General features: G+C 33.0%; 1 protein-coding gene across 1 annotated transcript in view; it reads right to left on the bottom strand.

Annotated features, from left to right (window-relative positions):
* Window positions 1–1,997: 1,997 nt before the first annotated feature.
* Window positions 1,998–16,490, bottom strand: part of LOC120354853 — a 347,717-nt gene continuing 333,224 nt past the window's right edge. The window contains exons 2-4 of the mRNA XM_039442777.1: window positions 11,682–11,792; window positions 6,930–6,992; window positions 1,998–3,494 (exon numbers count right to left, since the gene is read on the bottom strand). Of these exons, the coding sequence (XP_039298711.1) occupies window positions 3,322–3,494; window positions 6,930–6,992; window positions 11,682–11,784 (339 nt within the window). The 5' untranslated portion in view covers window positions 11,785–11,792 and the 3' untranslated portion in view covers window positions 1,998–3,321. The remainder of the gene's footprint in view (window positions 3,495–6,929; window positions 6,993–11,681; window positions 11,793–16,490) is intronic.

Raw genomic sequence — 16,490 nt, 5'->3', positions numbered from 1 at the left:
CTGGTACAGCCGACTTCAGGCGACAAGCTTTCCTCTTTCTCTTCCCTCTCCACGCTTTCTCTCACTCCTTTTCTCTTTCCTCGACTCTTTCTCCTTTCTCTCTCTTTCCCTATCCCATTCAACTCTTATTACCTGAACAAGATCTTTGCATTGAAATATACATCGTAGTATGTGGATGGATCTTTGAGACAATGTATGACAGGGTTCAATGTTCACGTTTAAAATTTAGAAGACTGTAGTAAGAATTTCACACTACTGGTGATCGCAGTCAATTTCCTGAATAGAGAAATTAATCAATGCATAGCATATCCTATGTTTCATAAAGCCCATTGTCTCAAGCAATAATTTTAGTACGGTATAAATTTATTCTATTACCATTAAAACTCTCAAATTTAAATTACAATTAGAATAACTATTATGATATAGATCCTATTTAATGGTACTAATGAAGTTACTCATAGTCTCATAATTGAGGTGTTGATAGTATGATTGTAGTAACCAGGGAAAGTATAATATAGGAATATTCATTCATAATATTAATTTATTTTTTAATCTGTCCGATTATAATTGTGTGTGTTACACACAAAACAGGGGTGTAAATGATAAATAAATCATCTTATATTTTTCAAACATCATGATTTTGATGGATAGGAAATAAGTTAGCATGTTTGTATGGAGAATGCTTGTTCCACCTGATTATTCAGATTTGAAAGATTCTGTAACTCTTTTAGACTTTTGAGGACCACAATTTTTAAATCTGAAAATAACTCATCCACTCTGACATCCTGCACTAATTTTAGTCGCTGAATTCGAAACTGCTTTTAGAATTTTTCTATCATTACTTCTAATCAAAGGATTGGGAGAATATTTTGAACTTTTTCCTTTCCCTGGAAAAGGAACCAGAGATGCAATAAGTATGAACATTTAATGGAAAAGAGTATGAGCTCACCATTGTCTAGTGGTGGAGGCTCTAGTTTGAAGTTATGTACTTGTAAAGTTGAGATGTAGCGTCGCTATTGTTTATTGGTAGGACAGTGGCAAGGATAGTGTATAGCTAAAGATAGTGTATACTATATACTATTCTTGGGACAGTGGTGCAACTAGCTAGATGGTGTTTGCTGTCCAGCGTGAATCCAATCATTTCTGTTACCGAGTGTTCACAAGTAGTGTGTTAGTTTTGTGTCTTTTTCAGTCAGCATCACTCCCTTCAGTGAACGGTTTTTGAGAGAAGGAGTGAGATAGAGCTACATTGAAAGGGTGTGTGAGTGAGATGGGATGAGATCGGTTAGCGAAAACACTGCAATAAATTAACAGAGTGGCTGACACCGAAGGGTCCCCCCTTTGGAAGTGTTTTGAAGAAAACAGCATCTTTCTTCTCATCTTTCCTTATTCATTTTCAACTATACTTACTAGAAACACGGAGAAATATACAGAATCGCCAAACTCGTGAAGCTATCAGCTACGGTTTGTTCCACAGATTCTACCTAAGTTTATATTATTCGGCTGTAGACAAAGATGATTTTGCACACTATTAAATTATAATTATTGTTCGCAATTAGATACAAAATCGTACAATGGGTTCCGACATTTAAATATAGCTACTTTCAGCTACGATTTGTTCCACAGATTCTACCTAAGATTATAACTTTCCTGATTCTCCCTAAGGTTATATTGTTCGGCTGTAGACAAAGATGATTTTGCACACTATTAGAGTATTATTATTGTTCACAATTAGATACCAAATAGTACAATGGGCTCCAACATTTAAATATAAGCATTCATTTAACTGATCAACTAGACATATTATTATAATCAATGTAGGTACCCAATAATATGTAATAGTGTGTAGAATCATTGATAAATTGCTCTATCCTTGATCAACTTTACTGTGATAGCCCTCTTCTGAATCATGATGCCGATAATGTTATTACTGTCACAGATATTCTGAACACAGATACAGAAATACTCAGAACACAGGTAAAGTAAGAGAAGCTTCATACAATTAATTATTCTCTTTATTTATATCATAATTTTTCCACTCTTCACTTTCAAATCTTATTTTATTGCTTATTACACACAGAAATCAATATTAAATATACAGAAATACTCAGAACACAAGTAAAATAAGAGAAGCTTCATACAATTATTGTCTTTCTTTTTATCATTATCTTTTCACTCCTCACTTTCAAGTCTTATTTCATTGGTTATTTACACACAAAACTTATTATAAATCATATTCTCTATAATATCAAATATTTACTAATATTAAAATATTCTCTATAAGAGAAACCTAAATACATATATTTTTTAAAATGAGTTGATGGATTTACTTCTGATTCTGAGCGGTATTTGCAGGTGGTAGCACCCCTTGTGCGCATTTGTTACGACATTGGTGCTTCAGCTAGTTTTGAAAACCTACAGACATTATAAATTATCATGGTCTATCCAAATTCCAAAGTGAAGGATGCAATTTGGAACTCCTCTTTGAATAGAAGTTTATGATAAAGAATTAGAAGTTTATATAAATTAAAATAAATAAATAAATGAATAAAAAAGGAAGTTTATAATAAAGAATTTCATAAGCAAAAAGAATTCAGCGCTTTTCAAAATTTGTGTTACTCGTAAGTTTAAAAGGTAAAACATTGAAAATCCTTATTATAATAGTATGCTTATTTTGTGTTCCTTTGTTTTTTAAAGTTCGTTATACACGTTTTAATAGTTTCTCCTGATGTAGGAGTAGGATATAATAAAATATATGATAATTTACATAATGTGTATTCTACTCAATTATGAACTTAGCACTGAAGCCTATAGTTCATGAATTTTTCACATACATTTGTCTGCCATCAGGCTATAAGTTTGCTGACAGATTCAACACAGTAGTTTCTAAATTCTAGAATCGTGACCCAATACCAAGGCCCGGTTGCAAGTACGTCTATCAAAACTTAACAGCCCATTAAATTATATCAACACATTATCGTCAGATTCGTTTTTAGTTCTCATGGCATAGGATCGGTAAGATGACATCACTCTACCACGATTAAAGTGAGTGGATTTACGTGCAACAATCAGATTAATCGAGTAGAAATTTTTTTTTCAAACTTTGATCTCCAAGAAATTTGAATTTGTAGGGAAAACGTGATGAATAATATCTCAAAACTCACTGATAGTCTATGTACAAAAAAAGTTTTACAAATAAGTATTAAAAAGTAAAAGTAAAAATTCTAAAAAGTTCAGTTTTTTATAAAAGTTTTACAAAAAAGTAAGTCTATTTACAAAAAAAAAGATTTACAAATAAGTATTTTCAGTTTACAAAGAAAATTATTTCAGTTTCATTTTACTGATGTCTGGTAAAGTGTCCTTATGCTCTTGGGTAGCCCTTGGTTGCTCTTTGGTAGCCCTTGGTTGCTCTTGGGTAGCCCTTGGTTGCTCTTGGGTAGCCCTTGGTTGCTCTTGGTTGGCCCTCTCGAATATTTGGCCCATTATCCAACGCACTGAAAATAAAATAGGCGCTTTTAGAATAACATACAGTAGAACCTCTATAGTTGACTTTAATGTCGAGGCTTTGGTGGTGGATGGGGAAGAGGAGGAGGAGGAGGAGGTGAAGGAGGAGGCTAATAATTATGGGTGGTGTTGGAGAAATCATTTTTATTGTAGAATGCAAAATATTAGATGAACAATCAGATATTATGGATGGATAATAATATGAAAACTTTAAAATCATCATTGAAAAAACAACTGTCATACAAGTAAAATTTCAAATGGAAAATGTTTAGAATATTATTGGCAGATTTTAAATATTCAATCAACTCAGTTTTTTGTATAGTATTCATTTCTGGTAGACTAGCGCCAGAAAAAACGTATTCGCGTGAGATTTATTTATTTTCAAAGGCAACTCTTTTTTAGAGTATTTTAAGCCCAGGTGATGATGAGATAATTTTTATAAGATTGTTTAATTTTTTGCCAGCGCACAATATTACTCATAACTAACATTCACAAACTGATTGACGAATTCTTCACCAAATTAAGTCAATAGAGAATAATTTCGTCTGACAGTCTAGATGTAATTTCCGGTTGATGACCTCATGCGGAGAATTAGTTAGCGATAATTTTGTGAAGTGAACAACTACAAGTCATGACCTATTTCGGACTATGTGTAACCTGATTTAAATTTGGGAGAGGAATGGCACAAGGTTGCCTTATTTTTTCTCTCCCTATTATTTTGATGATGTAATAATATTGTATGAATCAATAAAGAATAGATAGCAGATAGCATAGTACAGTGTAATCATCTTCCCTTTCCATGGTGTGTGAACAAGTCCTACAAAATCTGGTGTGGTACACTCACACAACTTTCCTTGCCCATTGATCTATAAGCCTCATTAACGAGGATAATTTAGGGAATAACATTATGCCGATTGGCGGCTAAAAAATTAAAACTACGATTATACTATTGTGATTGTGTTCAGAGTACACTTTCCTTTGTTTGAATTATGAAATTTGAGGATTTTTTAAAAGTTGTCAAAACAGCTGTTCTACAAATAAAATATCGACATGTGTTCTTTTGAATAAACTGCTCTACTTACCTACCTCACGCACGAGAAGGAGGTTACAAAGTAAATTTCTCAAGGATGAGGTGGACCCCCTGTTAATTTCTCAGGGAAGAGACTCATGCAAGTGAATAGAGCTGATATATAACTATACAGAGTATGAATTTGAAAAAAATCGGTCAAGTCATTTTTGAGCAAATCGTGATAAAAATTTAACACAATTCATTCTTTTCAGGAATATTATGGAGCTCCTGCAATTTTCCCAGGAACGATATTCATGTCAGTTGATAGGGCTTATAAATAGCTATCTTGGGTATAAATTTGAAGAAAATCGTTAGAGCCGTTTTCGAGAAAACCGTGAAAAACATGGCCATTATCCGCCATTTTGAATTGAATTTCTTATTGTCGGATCCTCATCGTATAAGGACCTTAAGTTTAAAATCTCAAGTCAATCGGTTAATTAGGAATGGAGTTATCGTGTTCACAGACACACACACACCCACACACACACTGACCAACACCCAAAAATCATGTTTGGGGACCTTGAAACGTATAGAAAGCATGAAATTAGGGTACCTTAAATTTTTTTGGAAAGCAATACTTTCCTTACCTATGGTAATAGGGCAAGGAAACTAAAATACGAATTATAGAGAAATCTATAATCGGAAATCGGATACAAAACTACGAATTATAGAGAACAACGTTATGCCAGCACTCTATTCTACTACGAATTATTGAGGGGACCGACATGCATTGCCTTACCACGCATTTCATGTGACAGAGATTCCACTACGAATTCTGGAGGATTAAGATTATAAAGCTCCGAATTATGGAGGTTCTACTGTAGTCATACATCCAACTATTTCAGATATACTTTACTATGGAAAAATCAACCACTATGATACAATAAAAATAAAGACAAAGTTCCTTCAGTATTTTTTTATTATCTAGAAAGCACTAAATACATTTTTCATCATTAAATAAAATTATTCAATTTCCATGATAAGAGATTTATTCTTGTATTATTATAACTCAATTTGTCTTTGGCTATTGTTTATCTTTGTCTCGGCTTAGTTTATAGATAACGTCATCTCAATAATAACACTAATCAATGTATCAATGTATTTTTCAATGATATAATCAATGTATCAATCTGTATTTTTTTCTATGTCCTCTTATATTCTTCTCAAATTATCCACGTAATTTATGTTGTGTTGCTCCAATCGACATTACCTTTAACAAGCTATGTGCCGGTTGCAAAAAAGCCTAAAATTAAATTTTAATCGTTATTAATTCCACGAAAACCAATCGGAGGAGCCGTCTTTTCAAAAACGCCTTTTCTGATTGGTTCTCGTGAAATCGATCACAGTTAAAATTTAACTGGCTTTTGTGCAACCGGAATCGGTTTTCATAGCACACTTGCAAATTGAGGAAATTATTAGAGGAACTGAATTTTTATAGGGGTTATGCTCTATTGTGATTGAGCTCTCTAATGAATAATGAATTTATTGCCAAATACAAGAAATATTTTTACAAATAAAATAATCATTAAATTACAATAGGTTTTTGCGTGATTGGAAAAAGAAGCCTTGAGCTCCAGCCACGAGTTCTAAAAATAAGAAATACGTTTTTTAATCTAATAAGAGCAGTACAAATGATACAATTCTGTTGATGGATGATAATCTATGGATGTTGAATTTTATCTAAAATCAAGTAGTTGATAAACAAAATATAGATAATAATATAAAAGTTGTGGAGTTTTCATAATTTTTACACAATTAATATTGCCAAAAATAGGATTGGAAATTTGATTATCTCAAGTACAATTTATCCATGTGATTGAGATTGAGATGAAAATAAATTAAGCTCGTTTCTTATAATTAAAATAAAATAAATAATCAATCGGTATCAACTATCAAGGAATAGTACTGACGATGGAAATAAATACATAGAAGATCGTGATGACATATTTTCATTATTAAAACGCTTTGATTCTATCATAGACTAACTTTTTTTATTCACAATGCAAATGACATTAATGTCATTTGGAAATTCAACATTGAAAGAAATTTAACATTGGCAGATAAAATAATAAGGTGCTATTTTTCTTCCAAATTTATAGGTGACCAAGTCCAAGATAAGGTTAGAATTTCACCTGTACAATTTTTATAAAATTTTAATCCAAAATAAACATAAAAACTATAATTTTTTAATGTAGATGGTTTGAATTAATAAATTGATTAGAAATATTCCACTCAATTACCACTTGTAACGAATAATATTGAGTTTTTCAGAAAACTTGGGATTATTAAAAAAACTAAACAGAGATCTGTGATAGTAGCTCTACTAGATGATTAAATATTTTGCAAAAGTACTCACTCTTTCTGGAACGAATCTGCATGTCGTCCATCATCTCGTCACTAGGGCGTTTCCTGGTAGCTGCTGTAAAGTGCAAAAATAATATATAATGATAAGAACACAAAACTGAGGTAAACTACTGAGTAGTTTATAAAGTGCTTGCTGTTATTTCACATTTTTATATATTTCTTTGTTATTTTGTATAATGTTTGTTTGTGAAATGAATTGATTGATTGATTGTTTTCAGACAGATGTAGTTGGACTTTGAGAAACTTCTAGCGTCTAGCCCCTAGCATTCCAAAAATTAGTTTAGTGACGAAGTTGAAACATTAAACGCTTTAAAAGCATTTCTATGATGGATTGGATGGCTCAACTCAATCTTTTTATTTTATTTATTTATTAGTCGTCAGGCTCGCTTCGCTCGCCATAACCGTCTATCCTGGACCCCCGACTGGATCGTCTAAAAATGAGATTAGCGGGCTAGCCTGCATTTTTCATTTGATCATGCTTTATTCCATCAGAAAGTCAAAGTACTGAGAAAACGCAGAAAAGCTGAGAAAAACGCTGATTTTGGGCGTATCTTTGATGAAATATTGAAGTCACCTCATAACAAACTCTTTAGACCCTAGCTAAACCTCTGTACCAAATTTGAACATTCTCTGTCTATTACTTGATGAAAGAACTGAGAAAACGCAAAAAACCGCTAATTTTGGGCGTATCTTTGGCTTTATTTCAAATTCCTTCTAACACAACATTATTACACCCTAGCTGAGCTCCTGTACTAAATTTGAACATTTTCTGTTCATTTGTTCTCGATAAAGCTGAGAAATCGCAAAAAAAACGCTGGAAAACGCAGATTTTGAGCGTATCTCTGACGTTATTGCAAATTCCTTCCAACACAACATTATTACACCCTAGCTGAGCTTCTGTACTAAATTTGAACAATTTCTGTTCATTTGTTCTCGATAAATCTGAGTAAAAGCAAAAAAACGCTGGAAAACGCTTATTTTGGGCGTATATTTGACGTTATTCCAAATTCCTTCCAACAGAACACTATTACTCCCTAGCTGATATTCTGTACTAAATTTGAACATTTTCTGTTCATTTGTTCTCGATAAAGCTGAGAAAACTCTGGAAAAACGCAGATTTTGGGCGTATCTTTGGAAATGTTTCCAAATCCGTTCTCAGTGCGCCTCTAAAGGGCCAACTGAACATACCTACCAAATTTGAACGTTTTTGGTCCGGTAGATTTTTAGTTCTGCGAGTAAGTGAGTGAGTGAGTCAGTCAGTGAGTGCCATTTCGCTTTTATATACAGGATGATTCTTAATTATGGTGAAATAATTTAATACCTGATAGTAGAGGTAAAAATAATAAAAAAATCTCATAAACATAATATATCCATAAACGCTTTCCTTAATGACCAGTAAACAAATAATTTTTCGCAATAAAAATTTTAGAGAATTTAATCTGAAAAGAATTATGTAAGCTGTGTAAACTAAATTTGATTAAAAGTTGAATAAATATTTTCTTATTTAAAACAAAATGAATCAGTTGTTCCATGTTGAATCCATGTTTTATTTGCAATCAGCTACAACCGATGAGTTATTAGTTCTCTCCTCATAAAACAGCAAATTTTCGTGCTGTAATGTACTACATATGAATACATTTTATTCAACTTTTATTTGAATTTAGTTTACACAACTTACATAATTCTTTTAAGAATTAAATTATCTACAATTTTTATTGCAAACAATTATTTGTGTACTGGTCATTAAAGAAAGTTTTTGGGCATCAAACGTAGAAGTCTGTGTTTTTCTACTTAAATTTTTGCATATTTCAACTTTTTTCTCAAAAACTACTCACACTACAGCTTCCAGACTAGTTTTATTCAATTTTTCAGATATTTTTCCATATCAATCCAAGTTTATCAAAAACTAGTCCCCAAACAATTCAGTATCGGTGTATTTCACCAGAGGAACTGAATTCCGGGCGAAATATTTCACTCTGTATAGCTCGCTAATGAAGCGTTTATGGATATATATGTTTATAAGAACTTTTTTTCTTATTTTTACCTCTACTATCAGGTATTTAATTATTTCACCATACGAATCACCCTGTACAGATAGAAGAAGATAGATTCAATGAAACAAAATATACAAGATTGAGAAAAGAAAAACAGGCTACTGCCCAAAACTACTTTTTGTCTCAAATAGTCCGATTAACACGTTGAGTGAGGCTGCAAAAAGCAGGTTTGGTCGCGTTTGCTACACAAGTCTCCCAGGTCTTGTAGCTGTCTGGCCCACTGTGCTATACAAGTCACCCGGTTCTTACACCTTCTACAACCTGTCAATCATAGCACCCACTGTGCTATACAAGTCACCCGGTTCTTACACCTTCTACAACCTGTCAATCATTTCCAGTAATGAAAGTTGGGACTGTAAACAGTAGAATGTATCTACTTAGATCCTTTATATCCCGTTTCTCGAGCGTTTCTGAAGCACTGGGGGCTGTATTTAGAAAAACTCCTTCGACTTAACTGTTTTTTCACCTCTATTTCAGTCATTTGAGCTGTATAATAATACAACCATTATATTTAATAATAGAACCATTATAATACATAATAGTAACAATTCGTTTCAGCTGATGGGATGCAAGTGAGTAAGTTTTTAGCTTTGACTATGAACAAAATATATAGGAAAATAGTTGTAACGGAAATGGATAAGAATGAATGCAGATAAATTCCGTAATCTAATGGTGAATGTCACTTGGCAATAACAGCACAGAAATTATTATATATTGGATAGGATTATAATTATATGAATATCCTATTCAAATACTGTATTATTTCATATGAAAAAAATAACTTAATTAATCAATTACCACTTGGCAATAAAGCTCCTTGAATGGGTTCTGACGGGCTATTATCTACCATATGCTATGCCATTTCAATGGTCTTTAGCAAAGACAGACATCACGCAGCAGTCAGCAGATAGCTTTCAAGAAACTATCAATATCAATAGCAATAACTATAAATAGTGATCATTCAACCAACGAACAGTACATCTACAATATACTACTTGTCAAGTGAGAAAAATAGAAAGATATTGATAACATGGAAAGAGCTAATAAACACAGAACAAATAAACAGAATAACTTTGCCTTTGATTGAATCTAGAACGGAAACACCCTAGAAATCAGCTATAGAAAATCAAGTTCATCACTGTGGTGCTATACAGGTTCTTTAGGTATTGTACTGTTTTGCAGGGTTATACAAAAGTTATGAAAAACAAAGTCAATAACGTTATACATAGGGTATTAGAAGATCAATTAATGCATAAAAACCAATTAGCACCGTGGGACATCCACATGTATTTAGCATAGCACAGGCTTGAAACCATACAAGTCTTAGGAGACTTGTATAGCACTCAACGTGTTATGTTATGTTCATATTAATTTCTAAACTAAACAATTAATTTGAAAATTCACATAAGAAAAAACTATCTGTTTCCTGTAGATGATAAACTGGCATTTTCAATTGATAAAAATATAAATTGATTGATATGAAAATAGTAAATAGATGACAATAGAATATGATAGAATGAAACACCTCAAGTATGTTAATAAAAATAGACATAGAAAATTGATAAAAATCATTCTGTAGATGATACATTCGTATTATATGAGATGACAGATGATATTATATTATCTCGTATTCCAATACTATACTAAAACATAATAGTTGAAAATACCCTCACAAATCTTCTCCTCAACTAATCGAAACCAACTGAATTTCGAAATATATACAAACTTCTTCTGTCTATATTGAAAGCTGATTTTTGAATTTTATTGTATCCTGGACTATTGGTTGGATGGCAATGTTAAATCCTGAATTGAAATCTATATTCTTGAAAAACAAGATCAAGCTTAGTCATTCTCAAATTTAAAATTAAATAATTGTTGTAATCACTATTATTCACTAAAGGCCGGTTTCCGAGCTCGAGATTTGGCCAAGTTCTAGACTTTAATTAAACACCTGGTGTCGGAAAATTAGCTTTCCGAAACGGGGCGTAGTCGTAGTCATTGTCATAGTCACGTTTTAATAATTTCGAAAAGCTAGAAAACACAAGATAAAATAAAGAGAAAATAGTGTAAATTTTCAGCTGTTTTGAATTATTTAGGGATGTTCATTTTCGTCAAGGAAAAACGTTTTCAATTATAGAAATGAGAAAATAAAGATTGTTATAAAACTGCGATTACGGCCCATTTTGAAAGCTAATTTTCTGACTCCAGCAGTCTAGAACTTAGCTAAATCCCGAGCTCGGAAACCGGCCCTAAAATTACGGGAAAACAGTAAATAGTTCTGGTTGTTACACTGTCATCAAAAGTTTTGACAAATTATTAAACAAATTTTTTTCTTCTATATATTTGCGTTTTTTAGTGTATATAATTTCATGTGAAGTTTATACAGCAACGTTTTCAGATTTCCGTGTATCAAAAAATATTGTTTGTCTTTGAAAAATATTTAATTTTATCCCTGGTTTTGTGCTTTGCCAAGAAATTTGCTAAGCTGTCGGTCCCGGCTGCCTAAAAAGCAGTCGTTAGGTCATGTCAGAGGCCCTGAAATTGATCAGTTGCGACCTGAAAACTCTGACACCAGACCTGAGCCAGCCAGGTCACTCGATATTATTATTATTATTATTATTATGCCAAGAAATAACAGCTGTATTGTCTTCCAATATTATTCATTAGAAAAGTTTTTGAAAATCACTTACGATTTTTCGCATTCCTTGGCGGTTCGCTGACCGCCCACTGGTTTCCCGCTTTGTGAGGGCCGGCAGGGGTTCCTTCGACATTCTTGGCAGTGTCTTTGTTCATTTTGTATCCTAGAATCGGATAATCAATCAATTTTCTTCAACCCACTAAATTGATTCAATGGGTCGATTGAATAAATCCTATAATCTAGGGACTAGCAACTAGTCATTAGTTCTATAGGGTCTCTCATATTAGACTTCCTATTTTTAAAATAGAATAAACAAGCTGTGTATGAGATATTTACAAATTTTTTGTTTGGAAGGTCTATTTATGGAATTTGTTAAAGTTTGAATAGCTGCCTCGGCTTTGTAATAATCATTTGTTTCATCTTTCCAACACGGATACAAAATTCTTAGTATAATGTATATTTGGACTGTACATTTTTGTGATCTTTATAAAAGTATTTTTATAACCTCATTTGGACTATTCTAATCGAAATTGGGGACATTAACAGTTTTGGGTTTATCCTGTTGATTCACCCCAATTATTAATAATATATTATTTAATATATATTATTAATATTTTATATTGTGATTGTGGAATGTAATAAATAAAATAAAAAATCGGAAAAGTCGATTTATAAATTAATCTGGCGCAATATCATTGATGGTTTCGATAAAGTTTATTATCTGGGCATTGATGGTCGACTGCTGATTGGCATAGACACACAAGAAAAGGTTTAGCGGGTCAAACCACACGATTTTAGTGGCCAGTTGGTCAGAAGAGAGAAGCAGCCAGTTGGTCAATGAGGAGAAAAAACAGCCAAAGTATTCGGTAAGGAGGGGGTGAAGAAGAAGCGGAAGAATAGTACGGAGGAGGAGAAAAACAAGCTGAAAAAGGAAGGAGAAGAAAGAGATGCAAAAACCGATGATGATGATGATGATGATGATGATGATGATGATGATGATGATGATTATGATTATGATGATTATGATGATGACGAAGAAGAAGAAGAAGAAGAGAAGAAGAAGAAGAAGAAGAAGAAGAAGAAGAAGAAGAGAAGAAGAAGAAGAAGATGATGATGAAGATGAGCAAGCTAAACAGCTTGACAGCATGGTGGTAAAAGACATAATGCGATGAACACTATCAAGAAGGAGAGGATGAGGCAGAAGAAGACAAAGAAGAGTGAGAAGAAGAACAAGCAGATACAGTGGGTGGAAGAAGAGAAGCAGAAAATTGGAAGAATAAAATGAAGATGGATAAGAAGAAGATAAAGAATCAAGTGAAAAGGCAGCAATAGAAAACGAAAAAAAGAAAGAGAAGATGAAGAAGAAAAAGTAAAAGAAATATTTCAGGATAACAAAATTATTGAAATAACATCAAAAGTCATCATTCACATGCACACAACATAACCGTCAAGATCAGATAAAAAAAATCTGGTGTGGTACACTCACACAACTTTCCTTGCTCATTGAACTGTAAACCTCATTCTTAAACGAGAATAATTTAGAGTAATAACATAATGACGATTGGCGGCAACATATTTGAAACTACGATCAGACTACTGTATATGTGTATATAATATAATTGTTTTCAGAGTACTTTTTCCTTTGTGTAAATTGTGAAATTCGATGATTTTTTTTAAAGTCGTAAAAACAGCTGTTCTACACATAAAATATCTCGACTATGTGTTCTTTTTATAAACTGCTCTATCTACCTACCTCATGCACGAGAAGGAGTTTACAAAGTCCATTTCTCAAGGATGGGGTGGACCCCATTAGTTTCCAAAGAAAAAGACTCATGCCAGTTGATAGATCTGATAAATAACTATACAGGGTATGAATTTGAAATAAATCCCAGAAATCTCCCAGAAATGAGACTCATGTCAGTTGATAGGGCTTGTAAATAGCTATCCATGGTATAAATTTGAAGAAAATCGTTAGAGCCGTTTTCGAGAAAACCGTGAAAAACATGGTTTATTAGTAATTATCCGCCATTTTTCTCAAGAATATTACGGAGCTCCTGTAATCTTCCCAGAAATTAGACTCTTGTCAGTTGATAGGGCTTATGAATAGCTATCCATGGTATAAATTTAAAGAAAATCGTTGAAGCCGTTTTTGAGAAAATCGTGAAAAAACATGGTTTTTTAGTAATTATCCGTCATTTTTCTCAAGAATATTACGGAGCTCCTGAAATTTTCCCAGAAATGAGACTCACGTCAGTTGATAGAGCTTATAAATAGCTATCCATGGTATAAATTTGAAGGAAATCGTTAGAGCCGTTTTCGAGAAAATCGTGAAAAAACAAGGTTTTTTAGTAATTATCCGCCATCTTGAATTGAATTTTATTGAATTTCTTATTGTCGGGTCCTCATGGTATAAGGACCCCAAGATCAAAATTTCAAGTCAATCGGTTAATTAGGAATGGAGTTATCGTGTTCACAGACATACACACATACACACACACAGACCAATACCCAAAAATCATGTTTTTGGACTCAGGGGACCTTGAAACGTATAGAAAACTTGAAATTGGGGTACCTTATTTTTTTTGGAAAGCAATACTTTCCTTACCTATGGTAGTAGGGCAAGGAAAGTAATAAAGAGAGTAACATATTATGTTATTAAATTAAAAACCAAATTAAATATTGAAAACATGTGTAATATGTAATTTATTTCCATCTTGAAACAGATTGAGGTTGGAAGTGAATTGAATAGAACCGCTGCCCTTACATTACCCAGGATGGCAAAGTTAGGACACAGCCAACCCTCTCTCAAGGCTGTGCAAAGGCTAAAAATAAAATTTCTACTGGTGATATTTTTCAAAGTTTTTCGATTTGTATATCATCAAGCTATCAAAACAAAAACGTTTTCTCAGAAAAACATTTTTTCCGATCATTCCTTTTTGAGATATGAGCGCCTAAAGTTCAATTTTTGGGACAGAAAATTTCAAATTCGGTAAGAGATAAATCCATGAGATTCAGATGATACATTCTTCATGGTATTGTTGATTTAATAAAAAAGAAATTCCTGAAAATATCAATCTCCATATCTATAAAAGGCTAAGCAACAGACTGAAATAACACCACAGCCCAAACTACTGAGCCTAAAAATTGAAATTTCGCACTATTGCTTATGGTAGCCTCAAAACATTCACTAGGAAAGGATTTTTAGAAATTTGCCCCCTTGAGGGAGCTGGGGCCCCCCAAAAATTTTGCACTTTTTAACCGCTCATTTCACAGCAAAGTGATGAGGAACTTTTTTGTTCAGCTACGAAAAATAATTAGATGTATGCAGAAAAATTCCGATCAGGAGCACAGGGGGGTTCAGGAGAGGGCATTTTTCGAAAATTGTTACGTAAAATCACACTACAGCTCAAACTGATTTCACACTAGCTCACACTATAGACTTAAAACTTTGCACAAATATTCTTCAAACATTCTCCAAACATTTTCCTAAGAAAACGTTTTCATTTTGATAGCTTGATGATATACAAATCGAAAAACTTTGAAAAATATCACCAGTAAAAAGTTTATTTTTAGCCTTTGCACAGCCTTAAGCTAGGTTTACACTATGTAGCAGAGCTAGCTGAGCTACATGTAGCTCAGCCATATAGCTCTGCTACAAGTTCAAGAAGTAACACTGGAGATCTGCTAGCCCGGCTATATATCAGTTTTTAGCCTATTTTCTCAGCTATATAGCAGAAGATGAACTATCCAAAATTTTCGGTAAACGTCAAAGAGAATCGTTACCTCTGCTACATATATAATATAGCTCTGCTACATTTCAATTTTTGTTTATAGCAGAGCTAGATGTAGCTGCTCTGTCCTTGAAGGAAGGCTGCCGCAGCTGTTTACTGCTGTTTGCAGCTGTTTAGTGCCTGCTGGGTTTACACCAGATATACTGTACTCATTTGTTGTCAGAGTGCTAGTAGGTTACTGCGCATTGCGAGCATTTCTTTTTGATTGATATATTATTGTGCAATGATGGAGAGTAGATTTGACTGGAATAGAGACAAAATCCAATATCTTCTTTCTATTCTCTGTGCTGAAAATATTACAGTTGCTGCGGCTTATGCAAGAGCTACCTTCTTCGGCATCTGGCTGGGAACTGAGCAGTGAATACTGGTTTATTCCAAACTATATGTAGCTCTGCTACAAGTAATGGCATCAAAGTTAATTATAGCAGAGCTACATATAGCTTTGCTACACAAAATTAGAGTTAAATCTACTTATTGCAGAGCTACATCTAGCAGAGCTATATGTAGCTGACAGAGCTATATGTAGCTCAAATTTGATATAGCTCTCCAGCTACATAGTGTAAACGTAGCTTTACACTCAACACTCCAATACTATGATGAACCAACTATATTAACAACCAATGTAGCATAATTGCAAAATTAACAATATTACAACCAATTGCATGTAGTGAATAAAAACCTTTAAAATTGTTCTATTTATTGTGAACAATGGACGTATTTTGATAATATGTGAAGCGGTGAGCTACTGTAATTTTATTCATATACAGTGATCCGTAGGGTGGGGGAAATCATTGGAATATCATCTGTAATGCCTATAAAGTATTCTCTTTTCCTAACTATACAACGAATAAGATTTTACATAATAATCACGGATAGAGTTAGCATTAAAATAATGCAAATTAACACTGTAATGAGGGGGTTTTAAAATTAAATACATAAAAATTAGGGAATCTTGTTCTTTATGTGAAAGCAATACTTTCCTCACCTACAGTAGTAGGACAAGGAAAGTAAAAAAAAAAAACTACTAAGGAAATTTCCATGAAACTGCAAAAGCTGTGCATTATTTATCA

Source organism: Nilaparvata lugens, chromosome X (assembly GCF_014356525.2).
Source record: "Nilaparvata lugens isolate BPH chromosome X, ASM1435652v1, whole genome shotgun sequence".
In the NCBI taxonomy this organism is placed as follows: domain Eukaryota; kingdom Metazoa; phylum Arthropoda; class Insecta; order Hemiptera; family Delphacidae; genus Nilaparvata; species Nilaparvata lugens.
Note: the sequence above shows the minus strand (reverse complement) of the source record. Positions and strands in the feature narration are given on the sequence as shown.